Raw genomic sequence first — 17,706 nt, 5'->3', positions numbered from 1 at the left:
TTTTGTTGAGATCCACAACTCAGTTGTTGTTTTTGTCAGATAATAAATTTATAACAAATATTTTGTGACACACACCGTGATAAAAGCTTCAGCAATTATTATCAAATTATACCAGAAATAAACTGCAGCTGTACGAGCAGCACCAGCGAAGATACATTCATTATCTTTTACCAATAAAGTATACAAACCTGAATTAAACGTATTTATCAATAAATTCACAAACATGTATTAAAGTTTTACATCACAGTCAATTATAAGTGGACATTTGTGCTTCACATGTAAAGAGTTGAATAAGAAATATGAAGGGTTGGGCTAAAATAGTCTATAAATTATTAGTCCACAAGAGAAAGAGAAAATGTTTTGTGATTTATTAGGCAAATAACAAACTGGACCGCACAAATAACCTCACTAGAAATTGTCCATCTGAATAATAAAACAATAACAACAGTAATAATTATAATAATGTTCTTAAATTTTAATGACTCTCTTGTAAATAAGTCAAATTCACTGATAATGACAATCATTATATAATCGCTAAGATATGATCATTATCAGTGGATTTGACTCATTATATAAAACACTTTTGGTGCTGGACACTTTTTATTCATGGTTTTGTGGTAAACAGCAGCTGCCATTTAATATTATTTGAACATTTTAATTTGATAATTTCAGTCTAATAAAATATAAAACGAATTAAATGGAATAAAACAATAATAAAATGAAATAAATACTTAAAGGAAAATGTGAACGATGATGATATTATTCTCCATTCATGAAATCTACAGGCATCATAAACTGCTTCCAGAACTGTTATTGGATTATTTTCTGAGGATCATATTTATTATTATTTACGCTAAATTATTGACTATTATATTATATTATTATTATTATTATATTATTATATTTATTATATTATAATTAAATACAATTATTGACGATTCAGGTTAAAGCAGGGCATTACAAAAGGTCATGTGACTAACTTCCCTGTCGTCACTTCTCGCGTAAATGTAAGGCCTCTTAAAATTATTCCGGCATTTTATTTAATTTCTTTCTAATTTTATTACAAAATCTTTTAATGCGCTTTTATTTTAATTGCTATAGCAACGCGTGTTGATATAAATTCGGACCAATCAAACCCATCGCAATCTGTTGGTTGAGGCGAGTTTGCAGAGTATTTCTGCGCGGATCCTGAGATTTCTGAATCTGTTCGAGGATTTCTGAGAGAAGACTAATTATAAAGAGCACAACTTCTTTAATCAGTTTTTATTTCAGTTCTTGTTTTCTGATTGTTTCTTTAAACATTTGTTTTTGTTGTATTTTCTCATTTTCACTTTGTTTTTTTCTTATTTTTCCTTTAATTTCCTCTGTTTTTAATAAATTTTCATATTTTATCTGTATTTTCTTGTTTTATTGCAGGTTGGAGGAGATTTTCCATGTCCCACATGGGTGAAGAAAGAGGAGGTGAGTGTTTTTAATTTGTCATTAGTTTGTCATTGGTTTGTCACTGTATGATGCTGTACGATGATTGACTGATATGAAAAAGATCATAGAAGTTTACATAAAACAAAAATTATAAAAACATGTTTTAATGTTTGTTTTTATTGTTTAAAGCAATTATAATGATGGAAACTGCAGAGTTGCTCAATAAAAACTGCAAGTTCCTTCTGAAAGTGTGATGAAAGTGAGCAGTAAAAGTGTTTCTGTGTGTGATTTATATTTAACCTCAAGCCATTCCAGACCCAGGAGTGCTGCTTTCACCCAGACAGCAGCTCTGGACACAGACACACAGGACGGCACCGCTGAGCTTCCTGGATATTTTCTCCTCTGCCTTCACATTTGGCTGATTCTGCATCCACAGACCAGAGGAACAGCAAGAGGAAAAGGCAAAGCAGCAGCCAGCAAACACCGTCCACCTCTTCCCAGAGACCGGCCAAACGCTCTCGCAGAGGTCAGCACAGCTCAAATCTTCCAGATCTTCTGGCTCAGTTAGGAAATGATTTGTCATTGAAGACACTGCAGCATGTTTTCTCTTCTCTCTTCATTTCTTGTGCTCTTCTGTGTTGCAGGCTTGTACCTGAAGGGCCCGTTGCTGGGACGAGGTGGATTCGGCTCTGGGTTTGCTGGGGTCCGCAGGTCTGATGGACTACCAGTAAGAGATCTTCGTCCCTCCTTCATTCAGACATGCTTTAGAAATGTTGCTGTCAGTAAATGTCATGTCTCCATCAGGCAGGTGTGATTTACTCTGCTTTATCTGTCTGCAGGTGGACATCAAGTACGTGTCGAAGGACCGGACCCCCGAGAGACTGATAGTTGTATGTTTTGGTGTGAATCTGTGGTGTTTGATTCAGTCCTGGATATAATGGAGGGTTTGTCCTGCAGGACGGTCAGGGTCGGCTGCCGCTGGAGGTGGCATTAAAGACCCACATCACTTCAGCTCTTGCCTGCCCCAGTGTCCTGCAGCTGCTGGACTGGTTTGACCGTCCCAGACGGTACGTCTTGATCCTGGAGCGTCCGGCTCCTTGCCAAAATCTCCAGGGCTTCTGTGAGAACGGCTGTCTGGACGAGCGTCTGGCTAAGGAAGTGCTGGTGCAGCTGATCGTGGCACTGAAACACTTCGAGAACCACGGCATTCTGCACTGGGACATCAAGCCAGAGAACCTACTGATCTTCACAGAGTCCCAGGACATCAAGCTGCTGGACTTCAGCTGTGGAGATCTGCTGAAGCGCTCGGCCTACAAATACTTTGCAGGTGGGTTTGAGTTACATAAGGAAACGTTCTGTTGATGTTTGTGAACGTCTGCTGATCAACTAAAGGGAATTTGTCTGTACTGGAGCATTTGGAGCAGATGTTTGTGGTCTTCTTGTGTCTCTCAGGCACTCCTGCATTCGCTCCTCCTGAGTGGTTTAGCAGACATCGCTACAATGCCACTCCAGCTACAGTCTGGTCAGTAGGAGTGACGCTCTACAACATCCTGTGTGACTGTTTCCCCTTCAGAGGCACATAGAGGGTCACGTCCAGAAGCAGACTGACCTTTCCTAGGAGCTTGTCAACAGGTAAGAGATTCAGACACATTCAGAGATGGCGTGGCGAGCGAGCAGAAGTGTGTTGTTGTGTGTTTCTGATGACATGGTTGTGTGTAATAGAGTGCCGTCAGCTGATTCGCTGGTGTCTCAGTGCAGCGCCGGCTGATCGGTCCAGTTTAGATGATCTTGAGCGCCATCCCTGGTTACACTGAACAGGTGGCCACTGACATTACACTGATCTGAGTCCAGCAGTCTTGGTTCGGCTTGTATTGTCAGGTTCAGTTTAGATAAACGCTTTCAATGACTTGTAGAAGGAGAGCAGGAGTGGCAGAGGAACTGAGGAGAACAGATCCTGATCCTGAACTTCCTCTACTTCATCTGTGAGGCTCTGTGTGAAGCTGAAGGAGCTGAAGACACACACACACACACACACACACACACACACACACATCAGATCAGAGTGCTTACTAGTATAGTGTGTTTTTCAAATGAGAACACGCTACGGAACAAATACATCATTCAAGTAAAATAAGCCTCGAGTGATTTGAATAATTAAAAAAGGTTATTTACATCCTGTCCAAGTTTTCTCGTTGTGTTTTCAAAGAGATAAAATAGATTGTATAGCCAATTACCCAAATACTGTGTCTTTACTGTTTTCGTTGAAACATAAGTCTTTAAAGCTACCTTTCATGTCCAGTAAACGGTATGCAGGGATGAGCAAAAATACATTGAAATGTGTTCTAAAATAAAATACAAAACACCTCAATTTTACATGCATCAAAATAAACTACAAAATACAGCAGCCACACAGGTATCAAAGTAAAATCCTTTACTCTGAAAATACAAAGTACTTTTATAAGGGAGCATGACATTTTTTCTCAAACCTTTTATCTATAGGCATATTTGATCAATCTCTTCACCATTAAACTGACTTACTCTTTCATTTTAGCAAACTTTTTGTACAAATTTCATACATTTCCTGTCTTGAAGATGATCTGTTTCATCACTGTAAAACCACATCTAATGCAGATAATGAGTGGGAATAAAGTACTATATCTCTTTGTTGTGTTTCCATCCAGGGTGGCCAGTGAAATTGCAACAATTTGACAAATTTCAAACTGCACGAGTGTTTCAAAAACACTCTATGAAGTATTGTCGTATCGCCACTGTAGAACCAATTTATATGTTGTCTGTCTTGTTTTCTTGGCATCTACATCAGCAATCCACCTAAAACTACAATTATTTGTACAGTAAACTCATTATTCCAAGATGTTTTCAGTTCTTCTTTAACTGGAAGAGTCTGTTTACCATCTTCGTGAACACTAGTCAGGTGCCTCATTAGGAATTGCATAGAAGACATGGTCCCAACAAAAACTCATTATCTACCCCAACCAAAAACCATGGATCAATGGTGAAGTTCGAACAGCCCTATCAGTGCGAGCTTCGGCCTATAAATCCAGAAATGCTGAGGAACAAAAACAAGCCAATTACAACCTCAGGAAAACCATCAAAGCAGCAAAACGTCAATACAGAGACAAGGTAGAGGGTCAATTTAAGGGTGCTTTCACATCTGCCTTATTTAGTTCGATTGAATCGCACTAGAGTTCGTTTCCCCTTTTGGTGCGGTTCGTTTGGGCTGGTGAGAATGCAGAAATCGTACTCGAGTGCGCACCAAAAGCGGACTAAATAAGCGTATCGAGACCTGCTTGAAGAGGTGGTCTCGGTACGCTTTCAAACGAAACAAGGAGCGGTTCGTTTGTGGTAAGAATATGATCCGTACTAAAACAGACCCAACCGCAAAAAAGTACTGTGCGTTTTGGACTAATTCAGCTGCCTTAGGCCGATGCGCTGTGCATTATGGGATGTGGAGGAAAAATATTTGTTGACAGCGCTTTACCAACAGAGAGAGAGAGAGGGGGGAAAACATTACCTGATCGATCGTTTGTAATATTTCCGCAAGATGACCATGTCGCAGTTTAGCTAAATTAATTCACGCCTCCTCCTGAAGTGATGTGTGATGCATTAAACATTGTTTTCCAGCCGCGGCTGTGCTTCATTTTCGTAATGTATAGTTCGTCTAAAGCAAGGATACAATCAGCCAGCGCAGTCGTCCCTCCAGAGTAAAAGTTTTTGTTTACCTGCGGGAGTTCATTGGCATTTTCCCGCACGTGAATTCTGACCAATCAATAAGCAGTTTAGGAAATATGTTCAACAACATCTGGCCAATGAGAGATGTGGATTTTGTCAGATGACTGCATTTTGGTTAGTTTCAACTGTTTCGAACCAAAGCCAGCAGTGTGGTGTGAAAACGACCCAAAGACGGCAGAAGATGCAACAATATATCATTTATTACCCTTGGTCTGGACCAAATGAAGCGAACTACAGATGTGAAAGCACCCTAACACCAATAACGCAAGGAGCATGTGGCAGGGACTTAATTACATCACAGACTTTAAAGGTAACAAATCCGCCACTGTTAACATTGCCGCGTCTCTCCCGGACGAGCTCAACTCGTTCTACGCCCGCTTTGAAGCCCAGGACAGCCGCGGCCGAAACCAAAACTGCCAGCACACTCTCTGTTTCTGTCACGGGCGTAACTAGATCTTTCCGTCACGTGAACATCCGAAAAGCGACGGGCCCAGATGGCATTTCTGGACGTGTACTTAAAGCACGCGCACACCAGCTAGCGGGAGTTTTCATGGACATCTATTTTTTATTTTTTTTTATAATTATTTTTTCGGGGTTTTCATCTTTATTTTAGATAGGTCAGTAGAGAGTATTGACAGGAAAGCATGAGAAGCAGAGAGTGGGGAAGGATCGGCATAGGACCGAGAGGCGGAATCGAACCCGGGTCGCCGCGAGCACTGGAGTGCATGTGTCGACACACTGCCCACCACACCACTGGCGCCGACCATGGACATCTTTAACCTCTCGTTTTCTCTGTCATTGGTTCCCACATGCTTTAAGACAGCTACTATTGTGCCCATACCGAAATCAGCTAAAACCACGTGCTTAAATGACTGGCGTCCGATTGCTCTGACACCAATCTTCAGCAAGTGCTTTGAGAAGCTGATTAAAAAGCACATCTGGGGCCTCATGTATCAACGCTGCGTACGCACAAAAACTTTGCGTACGCCAGGTTTCACACTCAGAATCGCTCATGTTTGGATTTACTAACGATGAACTGAACGTGGGAATGTGCGCAGCTCCACGCCAGCCATAAAGCACGTTTTTTGTGCGTGTCTGTTTTATTTCCATTAACGACTCCTAGAGGCAGTTGTGTTAAATTGCTCTCTACAAAGTGTCTTTGAGCCGTGCATTGACAGCTGTATGAGACAGGTTCATCTAGCAGGTATATAAGATTTCCATACCATACAGTTGACCAGCCAAACATTAAAGCGCAATTTGCAGCGGTCGCCTGTTTTCCCAATGTAATGGGGGCGATCTACTGCTCGCACATTGCTATAAAGGCGCCATCTGAAGATGAATTTGCATACGTGAATCAGAAACATTTCCATTCAATAAATTTGCAAATAAAATATGATGCACAGACTTATTAATGATTCATACTTGTCTTCTTCGTGATAAATAGTTGGCAAAATCTGATATGTAGCGGGGGAAAAAAGGAAAATGAGTTAATCAGACGCTGGATTCGAACCGAGTTCATGCTCGAACGTGTCAAAACATGTTGACATGCGTTTTACGAGCTGCGCCACTTAGACTGTTAAGGCTGCTGCAACATTTTACACATATAAATCACACTATTTCCTGTTTACCCCACTCAGTGCGATGTTCAGACCCAACTGTGTTAACCGCATCAGCTAAACTCTCCCACTCAATTTTTTCTTTTGTTATTAATTCTGGTGGACAAACTTGCAAAAAACACAGTTTTTCTTCGGTCTACCTTCGAAAGTTGCACCTCTTATTCACATTCGGTTCAAAGTTTCTCTTTTCGCATGCTTTTGCCATTGCTTTTTCCTTGGGTTTTGCCAAAATAGAGTCATTAGCATATTCATACGGGGGAGGAGGCAGGGAGGGGTTTTGTGCTCGTGCATGTTGCGCTCAGTTTCACGTTCATTCGGATGTACAATAGAATATACGTGAGATTCGGCGTACGCATTGTTTCATACATTTGAATTTTTTTCTGCGTACGCACATTTACAGCTTTGTGCGTACGCAATGTTTTAGTAGGATTTCCACGCAAGTCTTCGTACATGAGGCCCCTGCTCTGTCCTGCCCGCTCACACTGACCCTCTGCAATTTACATACAGAAATAACCGCTCCACTGATGATGCAATTGCTTTCACCTTGCACACTGCTCTGTCTCACCTGGAAAACAAAAGCACATATTTGAGAATGCTGTTTGTGGACTACAGCTCAGCATTCAACACCATGGTCTCTGCCAAGCTGGTGGTGAAGCTCCAGGCTCTGGGTCTTCACAGCTCATTGTGCAACTGGATCCTGGACCTCCTGTCAGGCAGACGCCAGGAGGTCAGAATGAACAACGTTACCTCATCCACACTGATCCTCAACACTGGTGCTCCACAGGGCTGTGTTCTCAGCCCACTCCTGTACTCCCTGTACACACATGACTGTACAGCAAAACACAGCTTCAACGTCATCGTTAAATTTGCTGATGACACAACGCTGGTGGGCCTAATCACAGATAATGATGAGACGGCCTGCAGAGAGGAGGTGCACACTCTGAAGCAGTGGTGTCAGGAAAACCACCTCTCACTCAACATCTGCAAAACCAAGGAGCTGGTGGTGTATTTTAGGAGAGAGAAGAGAATACACACCCCCATCACCGTCAACGTGACGCCGGTGGACGCCAGTTCCTTTGTTTAATATGATACGCAATAGGCTTCCACATTTCTTGTGGGCTGCATACTTCACTCTTTCATGTGTCGAGTATTTAGCAATTTATTTAGTTTTCTATTTAGAGCGGATTTTCTTTATTATAGTAGTCATAGTATTTCTTAATCAGTGTAAAGAATAACTGGATGTTTACAAAAACATTTTGATATTGGTAAAGGCGTCTGCAACTTTTGGGAAACACCAAATCACCGTCACTGTCAAAACTTGTTCATGACTGCATGCGGTACAGGTGAATTGGGTAGGCTAAATTGTCCGTAGCGTATGAGTGTGTGTGTGGATGTTTTCCAGAGATGGGTTGCGGCTGGAAGGGCATCCGCTGCGTAAAAACTTGCTGGATAAGTTGGTGGTTCATTCCGCTGTGGTGACCCCGGTTTAATAAAGGAACTAAGCCGACAAGAAAATGAATGAATGAATGACTTCTTCAGTTGTACTGCAGGTTTAACTGAACTTTATTGCATTATAGTCGCTGTTGTACTGTTCAGTTCACTGCAGTTATGTTTTGTTAATTGTTTTTGCAAATAAACTCTTAAAATTCTAATCAGAAAATCACTTTAATCCAAAACACATCCCAGAAAAAAGTACGAAATAGTCCTGAAGATGTTGAAGAACAAACCTCTTAGAACACAAGTGCAGTTCAGTTCTTACCACAGCACTGGCATATTACACTACAGCAGCACAAGTGCAGTAAAGACAGAGTTTACTAGTTTTTACTCCAGATTACTGCATCTTATACTGCTGTTGAACTTTATTGAACTGTATTTGTACTGTGTTTATACTTTATTGTATTGCGATTGTGCAATTGTACATTATTTTACTGCAGTTATACTTCTATATTCTGTTGTTGTACTGCAGTTATTTTTGTAAGGGTTTGTTTAAATGCTCCAGCATATATTAACTGAGAAATTGATATAAACATGGTGAACTCATTTGTGCTGAGCACTGTATGACAATGGATCAGACTATATCTGAAGGATTTAGAATTAACATTTTAGTTTAAGTTTAATGCTTAATGTGGCTCAATGCATTGAAACTGTTTTTAAGACCAAACCTAGTGTAGCCAGACATCTCTAGTTCATCTGACTCTGTGCTCTAGTGCTCCAGCAACCCCATCCAAGATTGTCAGATGTGCCAGTGGAAGCAAAACTCCAGCAATTGACAGAAGTGAAGAACAAACTTTTGGGGAAACCAGACTCAGCCAGGCCAACAAACAGCAGCTTTCCACTGGCCGAATGAAATGAGCAGAGCTGCAGTTTGGCCATGAGAGATCATCCATTGTTATTGTTGCCGGTAAAATAATCATTTGAGATGTCTGTTTTAGATTTGCTCAGTAAAAATATAATTTATAGATATCTTTAATCCCATTGTATACAGTTGAAGTCAGAATTATTAGCCCCCTTTGAATTTTTTTTCTTCTTTTTAAAATATTTTTCAAATGATGTTTAACAGAGTAAGGGAATTTTCACAGTATGTCTGATAATATTTTTTCTTCTGGAGAAAGTCTTATTTGTTTTATTTCTGCTAGAATAAACAAAGTTTTAAATTTTTTAAACACCATTTTAGGGACAAAATTATTAGCCCTTTTAAGCTACTTTTTTTTTGATAGTCTACAGAACAAACCATCGTTATACAGTACTTGCCTAATTACCCTAACCTGCCTATCTAACCTAATTAACCTAGCTAAGCCTTTAAATGTCACTTTAACCTGTATAAAAGTGTCTTGAAAAATATCTAGTCAAATATTATTTACTGTCATCATGGCAAAGATAAATCAGTTATTAGAAATGAGTTAATAAACTATTATGTTTAGAAATGTGTTGAAGAAATCTTCTCTCCGTTAAACAGAAATTGGGGGGAAAATAGACAAGCAGTCTAATTATTCAGGGGGGCTAATAATTCTGACTTCAACTGTATATATATTAATGGAATATGATCTTTACCTCTAATGATCTTCAGTAAAATCACTCATTTTGACTCATACAGTGTGTTTTTGGCTACTGCAAGACTGAAGAACTGCAAGTAACATTTGACTAAATATCTGTCAGTAGTGATGCACAAATAAACAAGGAGGACATATAAAACTCTTCATTTATTTTAAGAACTATTGCTCTCCTTATTCCTTTACATTTAAATTGAGGACAGAAATGTGTTTAAAAGTTATTGTTGGATACTTCTAAAAGGTGCTGTAATGTAATTGACTGGTGTCTTGTGTTTCTTTCAATAATGATTGAACATGTTTCTCTTTTATCTGTTATTTTTGTAGATTTTGTCTTGATGTTGCTGGACAATGAAGAACAGACAGGAACTGGACAGCTTGTGATGGCAGAAACTGAGCAGAACAGCTGCTTCTACAAGCGACAGCCCAAATCACACTGAGATCATCATAAGACTGTTCTTCCAGGCCTGAACCCAGAGCTGCTTGTGTTCCCAGTGAGTTTCTATGTACTAAGTACTATGAGTTTCTTTCTTCTGTTATACACAAAAGAAGATGTTTTGAAAAATGCTGGAAACCTGTAACTATTGACTTCCATTGTGTTTGTTTTCCTACTGTGGACATCAATGGTTACAGGTTTTCAGATTTGTATCTTCTTCAGTGTTCAACAGAGGAAAGAACCTCATCGGTTTGGAAGCACGTGAGTAAATAGTTGAGGGAGAACTCTCTCTTTAATTGAGTAAGGAGTCATTTAGAAAACTCACAGAAATGATGATCAGAGCTTCAGTTTGATTCACAGGATTTTATTTGACTTATTAGCCAACAATACATAGAAGCAGTTCATCACAAAACAATTCAAAGAACAATTCATTACAAAACAATCATGAACACTTCATTATAAAACAATCAGTCTCTCTTATGACAGAACACCAGATTCATTAATGAGGTAGAAAATAGTTGAGCAGATCTTTGATGACACTTTAGAGGAGAAAACTGTGACAGCACTGGAGTTGAAGTTCAGTTCAGTTCAGTTCAGTGTGGTTTAATTGTCACTGCTGAAAGTCCAAACACTGAAGTGCAAATCCATCGATGCGCAGCTCCACAAGTCCCAACCAAGCAAGCCAGCGGCGACAGTGGCGAGGAACAAAACTTCACCAATTGACAAAAGTGAAGGAAAAAACCTCGAGAGAAACCAGGCTCGGTTGGGTACGACCATTTCTCCTGTGGCCAAAGGTCTTGTGCAGAGCTGCGGTCTAGGCACCATTCATTACCATTATTGTCATTAATTACTCAGCTCATGTCCTTAGTTCGAATTCATGTTTAGTTCATATTGAGAACACAAATGAAAACATTTGAGATGAAATCTGAGAGCTCTCTGACCCTCAAACCGCACGTCCAGAAGAGCGCAGTGCACTGTATGTGTGTCGCACTGCTGACGTTTAACCCAGAGGCCTGCGCGACTTCCTCTCATTTAAACAAAGCGTGGGCACATCTGAGGTAAACGTCAGCAGTGGACACACACACAGTGCAGAACAGAGCTCTCATGGTGTGATGATTAGATTTCATCTCAAATCTTTTCATTTGTTTCCTGAAGATGAGGAAAGGTGTCAGGGGTTTGGAGCGAAACTTCTTTAATGCAGAAAGAAAAACAAAATGATTTAAACAAAAATAATGAGTTCAGAAGTCCTGTACTGCACTGGATGTGTGTCGCACTGCTGACGGATAACCCAGAGGCCTGCGCGACTTCCTCTCATTTAAACAAAGCGTGGGCACATCTGAGGTAAACGTCAGCAGTGGACACACACAAAGTGCAGGACAGAGCTCTCATCAACACACTGACACTGAAAAGTAAGATCTGAGGGGTTTGGAATGACATGAGGGAGTAATTAATAACTGATAATGCTAGTTTAGTGACTTTAATTGTGCTTTCCACTTTCTCACTTTAGTGTTTTCTAAAATGAAGAAAAACAACACAAAGTTATTTAAGCAGTGATATGAAGGGCTGTCAAATAAGACTTGTGACTCTAAAAGAGCAGAAGAGGAAAGAACAGGAATAGCATGAAGGAAAGAAAGACTGAAGATGTAGTTTTGTGCTCGGTGTGTTCCTCTACCTCCTCTTGTTTAACTGCTGCGCAGGATTTGGGGTCGTTGGATTGAACCACCGGTGCTTTTCTAACTGATGTAACTGCAGCCGCTCAAGTGGACAGCGGGCCAAACACTGGGAAAGCAGGTTCTGGCATACTGAAAAGTGACACAGAGAGTGTGAAATATGTATGTAACCATTATATTCAATGCTTTTTTACTCGTGACTGACATATTTTATTCTGTCACTGAGGCTGAGATTGTTCAGAGGTGTCTGCTTACCTGGAGTTAACCTGGGGTGTGTCTCAAGGGATGCAAACATTACTGAATCTTTGTCAGAAAAGGGCAATTCTGCATGCAATATATCGTACAGCACGCTGCCTATTTGCCAAATGTTTGCCGGGTCAGCATAGAATGTGGGCTCCTTGAAAACCTCAGGTGGCGTGATCCCACTGGCTCCTATAAGAGAGACATTTTCAGAATTCAGTCATTTCATAAGACAATACTGTGAGCAAAGAAACTAACACAAAACGCCAACTCACCTCGAAATTCACTGCTGTTGAAAGGCTCGCTGGTAATTGGCCAAGCACAACCAAAGTCGATCAATTTGAGCTGTAATCGGGGTTTCGTCACCAGGATGTTCTCCGTGTGGATATCTCCATGGAAAACTCCACGCTCAGTGCAGAACTTTACAGCTCGGATCAACTGACGAATTAACCGGCGTGCTCGCTTTTCACTAATTCGCCATCTCATTGTGATGTAATCAGCCAAGGTCCGGCTTGACTCTGGGTACTCCAAGACGAGAAGGAAGCTGCTCTCATTCTCAATCCAGTCGTGTAATCCAATGATGTTTGGGCATTGCGGAGCATTCATCAACCTAAGCATCATTGCCACTTCCGCAAGCACAGGTGTGGAATGACCATCCTAGAAAGAACAACAGATTTCAAAGATATTACCAGAGCAGAATGACACAAAGTACAGAAACAAAAACTGGAAAATGTTATTGTTGTGTAAATTATTCAACTTACAATGTTGAGATATTTGTCCTGTTTAAGCTTGGTTATAGACTTCAGGGCAACCTGCGAAAAAAAACAGTCAATTTTTCAAAGTAAGTGGCAAATTAAAGCCAACAAACTATTAATATTTAATAATTAGGAGGAAAATGCTGACTGAATGTAAAAAATAGTTCTCTACCTTTTCACTTTCACGAAGTTTGTGAGATGCCACATACACCTTGCCAAAAGCTCCTTCTCCAATCATGCTGTCTACTTTAAAGTCAGACAGATCAAATCCTGAAACACACAAAAAGAGCAGGGAGATTTACTTGGATTGTCTGGTATGAAACGGATCAAATAAAAGACTAATAAATCCTTTAAATCTGGATTTAATGCAATGAGCTGAAAGCAGTAACTTCTACCAGAATTGCAGGAGTAAATTGATTACTAATTATATTAATTATGAGTTACAGAAAACAGAAGGAAATGATGACTTACTACGAGTGGGCACAGAAGCCTCTTTAGGCTCTTCAGGAGCTGGGCCTGGCAGACATACTGACTCAGGGTCAGCGGGTTCTGCGATTTCAGGCATAATTTCAGCAGGCACTGCCTCAGGGTCAGCTTCATTCTCCAGCCCTGGCTCAGACTCTGGCCGGAGCTCGGGCTCGGACTCGGACTCGGACTCGGACTCTGGCGCTGACTCAGGCTCGGACTCGGACTCGGACTCTGACTCTGGCTCTGACTCTGGCTCTGGCTCAGGTTCAGGTTCAGGTTGTGGTGTAAGATGCTGGACTACATCGGTGTCACAGCACAGGAAAGGGCGCGTTGCGGCCTTCAATACTCTCTTGAAGAAAGCAGAGACTCTTTTCCCTTTCCTTCCTTTCTTGGGTTTTTCTAAAATGAAGAAAACAAACAGAAACATCTCCATGAACAGAGCTGCAGCTACTAATTAATACACAACCAACAGCACAACAAATGACACTGTCTGATTTACAAGCTAAAAACAACAAAGCATAAAAATAACAGATGAACCAAATTCAGGATGACTCACCATCAGTCCCATCAATATCAGAGGGGTCTTGAACAGACGGAGGCGACTCAGGACAGGCCGAATCTGCATCCGTCATGTTCTTAATATTGGTGAGGCCATGGACAATGATTGGCTGAGGATCTTCCCAGGTCTGACCTGGCAGACACACCAGCTCAGTGTCAACATGACCTGTCAGGGCCGTTGAGGACTCAGGACGGGCCGGATCTGCTGTTTGCTTGATCCTGGAGGGGCCCGGAACACTCAACGGCTGAGGGTCTTCACAGACCTGGCCTGGCAGCCACACCGGCTCAAGGTCTGCATGTGCTGCGACGGTCCTGGAGGGACCTGGAACAGGCAGATGCTCGAAATCATCGATATCCGACTGTGGTTCAAATGGAGCCACTCTGTTCCGGCCACAGCAAAGGAAAGGGCGCTTCACAGCCTTCCATGCTCTCTTGAAGAAAGCAGAGGCTTTATTCCCTTTCCTCCTTTTCTCTGGATTTTCTGAAATAAAGGAAATGAACAGGGAAATATTAGAAAACTCTTTAACCACAGGTTCAAAATAGACAAACTGCTGTAAATTAGACATATGAAAGACAATCACACAAAAAAACAACAATAATAAATGTACAATTATAATAGAAAATGTTTGAAAACTGAAATTAATTATGTGGAATTGCAAATCATTTCTAAGATGTAAAATGACAAACACAAGCTGACAAATAGTCTGTAAGTCATAAGTCCATATTAGACATCAGGAAAAATCCTAAAAGCAACTATTTAGCAAAAATAAACATCTCACTCCTGCTCACACAAAATGCAAACTATTATAAGAACTGACTTTGAGTCAATATAATACTTTTATTTGTTTGTCAGTGGGTGCTACATCTACATCTACATTCTTCCTCAAGCACCACTTCTCCACCACAGAAAAACTAATGAACCTAAATCAACATTGTTCAGCTTTTCATTAGCAATCGTCAAACTCAAAGAGAACAATTCCTCTCACTCTGGAGCTTCAGTAAGAAATCTGTGAGTAAATTATAACTTTAAACATTTAACAATTCGTCTTAGAAATCCAAATGAAAATGGAAGTCTTGCTCCAGAACTTCAGTCACAGAAACAGAGCTGTAGACATTTATTATTATGGAGGTGAAGTTGGTTTTATATTTGCACATTTGTTCATTTAACAGTTCGTATAAGTTGTTTACCAATATTGGGTCTGAAACCGCATGTAATTATGACTTCAAATCAACATTAGCACTATTTAACTGACTGTAAACACTGTTATATGATGATAGTCATTGACTGTTAAAATATTTCCCCATTTAGATTTTGAAACAATATTTTTCTGTTATTATATTATAAAGGAGAAAGTCAGAATGTGTGAATATAAAACCAACTTTACCTCAATTGTATTAATTCATCCCTGCTTGAACAAATAAAGACTTAAATATAATATTCTCACTCAGTTTGCTAAAATATAACAATTATTCCTCCACACCATCAAAAACTAAGAACATTACTGTGCAGGTCTACACAAAGGATTTAAATTAAAGTATTATTAAAATGTTTTTATTAGTAAAGTTAACAAGGCACAATTTCTGTTGAGTGGAAATGAGAAACTTAAAAGCCAGAATGTCGATACATAAAATATCAGCAGGGCTCAAATCACAGAGACAGAAAATATTCAATATCACAACTACACTACACAATTACAAACACGAGAGGTTGAATATTTGACTCTTAAGTCGGCAATTCGCTTTTATGGCTATATTATATTATTATTATTATATTTTTTATTAAATAAGACGTGAAAATACACTGTTTTTGTAAACTGTCATCTCACCTGTTGGGCTTCTCATCACGGTAGGTGTAGGAGAAGCCATCGTGTCACTTTGATGATTATGGTTGACAAATACTGTCTTAATCAAATTAAGTCGAGTAAAAAACGCAGCTGACGTGTTATTTGCCATTTGAGATGCAAAACAAGTCGCTAAAGTCGATAATCACTGTTCACTCTACTCGTTCGTTTGTCACTCTGAGGAATTTCTGAACTGTGTTCTGTCCTATGACGTAACGGCGTTCTATTTATGACATCATAGGTGAAGTGAGCTACATTGCTTCTTCCAGACCCTTACAACTTCAAGATATTTTTTGTTACTATGACAGTAAAACTGATATATCAGAGAACTACATTATTAACTTTTTTATTTTGTATGGAAAATATTTTATTCACAAATAAAAATTCTCCAATTCGCAGCCTTCTATTTCACATTTTTTAATAGAAATTGATGTTTTTAATAAAACCCCTAGACTAGTTAATAACAAGAAAAGTGATAGATTCTTGGATTATTCTGATAAATATTTTGGAAATATCACGGATACATAAGTCCTTGTTTCCTCTTGCTGTATTTGTGTTATGTATGTATCTCTGTTTAATTTTATTTATTTATATTTTTCTCTCTTTTGTTTCTCTTTTAATTTAATTTTTTATATGTTTATATAATTTTTCCTGATCTGTTATTATCATTGTTTTTTATGTGTAAAATTGGATTTTGTACGTTTATTATTGAAGTCAATAAAAAAATACAAATAAAATAAAATCAATGAAGAAAAAAAAATCGGTGAGCTGTGCGGGGTGATCCATAACGGCGCTCTGCTCGGTCAAGTTTTGTTGAGATCCACAACTCAGTTGTTGTTTTTGTCAGATAATAAATTTATAACAAATAAAGTGTGACACACACCCTGATAAAAGCTTCAGCAATTATTATCAAATTCTATCAGAAATATCAGTATAAACTGCAGCTGTACGAGCAGCACCAGCGAAGATACATTCATTATCTTTTACCAATAAAGTATACAAACCTGAATTAAATGTATTTATCAATAAATTCACAAACATGTATTAAAGTTTTATATCACAGTCAATAATAAGTGGACATTTGTGCTTCACATGTAAAAAGTTGAATAATAAATATGAAGGGTTGGGCTAAAATAGTCTATAAATTATTAGTCCACAAGAGAAAGAGAAAATGTTTTGTGATTTATTAGGCAAATAACAAACTGGACCGCACAAATAACCTCACTAGAAATTGTCCATCTGAATAATAAAACAATAACAACAGTAATAATTATAATAATGTCCTTCCATTTTAATGACTCTCTTGTAAATAAGTCAAATTCACTGATAATGACAATCATTATATAATCGCTAAGATATGATCATTATCAGTGGATTTGACTCGTTATATGAAACACTTTTGGTGCTGGACACTTTATTAATGGTTTTGTGGTAAACAGCAGCTGCCATTTAATATTAATTGAACATTTTAATTTGATAATTTCAGTCTAATAAAAAATAAAACAAATTAAATGGAATAAAACAATAATAAAATGAAATAAATACTTAAAGGAAAATGTGAACGATGATGATATTATTCTCCATTCATGAAATCTACAGGCATCATAAACTGCTTCAAGAACAGTTATTGGATTATTTTCTGAGGATCATATTTATTATTATTTACACTAAATTATTGACTTATATTATTATTATTATTATATTTATTATATTATAATTATATACGATTATTGACGATTCAGGCTAAAGCAGGGCATTACAAAAGGTCATGTGACTAACTTCCCTGAAGTCACTTCTCGCGTAAATGTAAGGCCTCTTAAAATTATTCCGGAATTTTATTTAATTTCTTTCTAATTTTATTACAAAATCTTTTAATGCGCTTTTATTTTAATTGCTATAGCAA

At 38.9% G+C, this 17,706-nt stretch overlaps 3 protein-coding genes across 5 annotated transcripts in view; 1 reads left to right on the top strand and 2 right to left on the bottom strand.

Moving 5' to 3' along the window:
- tln1 (talin 1) overlaps positions 1–17,706 on the bottom strand; it is a 1,269,505-nt gene that overhangs the window by 692,744 nt on the left and 559,055 nt on the right. The gene's annotated exons all lie outside the window — the stretch shown is intronic.
- Positions 1,944–10,739, top strand: LOC137496558 (serine/threonine-protein kinase pim-1-like). Of its 3 annotated transcripts, none has more exons than XM_087270187.1 (5): positions 1,944–2,149; positions 2,262–2,312; positions 2,380–2,749; positions 2,875–3,054; positions 10,163–10,739. In XM_087270187.1, the coding sequence occupies exons 1-4, from the start codon at positions 2,021–2,023 to the stop codon at positions 3,003–3,005; spliced, it is 681 nt and encodes a 226-aa protein (XP_087126313.1). In that variant the 5' UTR covers positions 1,944–2,020; the 3' UTR covers positions 3,006–3,054; positions 10,163–10,739. The 3 variants fall into 3 exon arrangements, 2 of the variants coding, with proteins under 2 accessions (XP_087126313.1, XP_087126314.1); XM_087270188.1 differs by lacking the exon at positions 10,163–10,739 and adding an exon at positions 8,996–9,127; XR_015500777.1 differs by lacking the exons at positions 1,944–2,149; positions 2,262–2,312; positions 2,380–2,749; positions 2,875–3,054 and adding an exon at positions 7,728–9,189.
- On the bottom strand, positions 10,620–16,052 carry LOC137496617 (uncharacterized). Its single transcript, XM_087270125.1, has 9 exons — positions 15,789–16,052; positions 13,961–14,443; positions 13,408–13,803; positions 13,109–13,206; positions 12,943–12,993; positions 12,457–12,838; positions 12,197–12,373; positions 11,944–12,073; positions 10,620–11,784 (listed from the first exon to the last, which is right to left on the bottom strand). Exons 1-9 carry the CDS (start codon positions 15,913–15,915, stop codon positions 11,775–11,777), a joined length of 1,854 nt encoding a protein of 617 aa, XP_087126251.1. The 5' UTR covers positions 15,916–16,052; the 3' UTR covers positions 10,620–11,774.

The sequence above is a fragment of the Danio rerio genome, chromosome 10 (genome assembly GCF_052040795.2).
Source record: "Danio rerio strain M-AB ecotype USA chromosome 10, GRCz13ab, whole genome shotgun sequence".
Taxonomy (NCBI): Eukaryota; Metazoa; Chordata; class Actinopteri; order Cypriniformes; family Danionidae; genus Danio; species Danio rerio.
The sequence above is the reverse complement of the archived record's forward strand: the minus strand, read 5'-3'. Positions and strand labels throughout refer to the sequence as shown.

Coding starts and splice junctions, on each gene's coding strand:
- LOC137496558 (XM_087270187.1), top strand. CDS start 2,021: ATGTTTTCTCTTCTCTCTTCATTTCTTGTGCTCTTCTGTGTTGCAGGC. Junction 2,313..2,379: donor CCCCCGAGAGACTGATAGTT/GTATGTTTTGGT, acceptor TTTGTCCTGCAG/GACGGTCAGGGTCGGCTGCC. Junction 2,750..2,874: donor GGCCTACAAATACTTTGCAG/GTGGGTTTGAGT, acceptor TGTGTCTCTCAG/GCACTCCTGCATTCGCTCCT.
- LOC137496617 (XM_087270125.1), bottom strand. CDS start 15,915: ATGGCAAATAACACGTCAGCTGCGTTTTTTACTCGACTTAATTTGATT. Junction 14,444..15,788: donor CGTGATGAGAAGCCCAACAG/GTGAGATGACAG, acceptor CCTTTATTTCAG/AAAATCCAGAGAAAAGGAGG. Junction 12,074..12,196: donor ACACCCCAGGTTAACTCCAG/GTAAGCAGACAC, acceptor GTCACTTTTCAG/TATGCCAGAACCTGCTTTCC.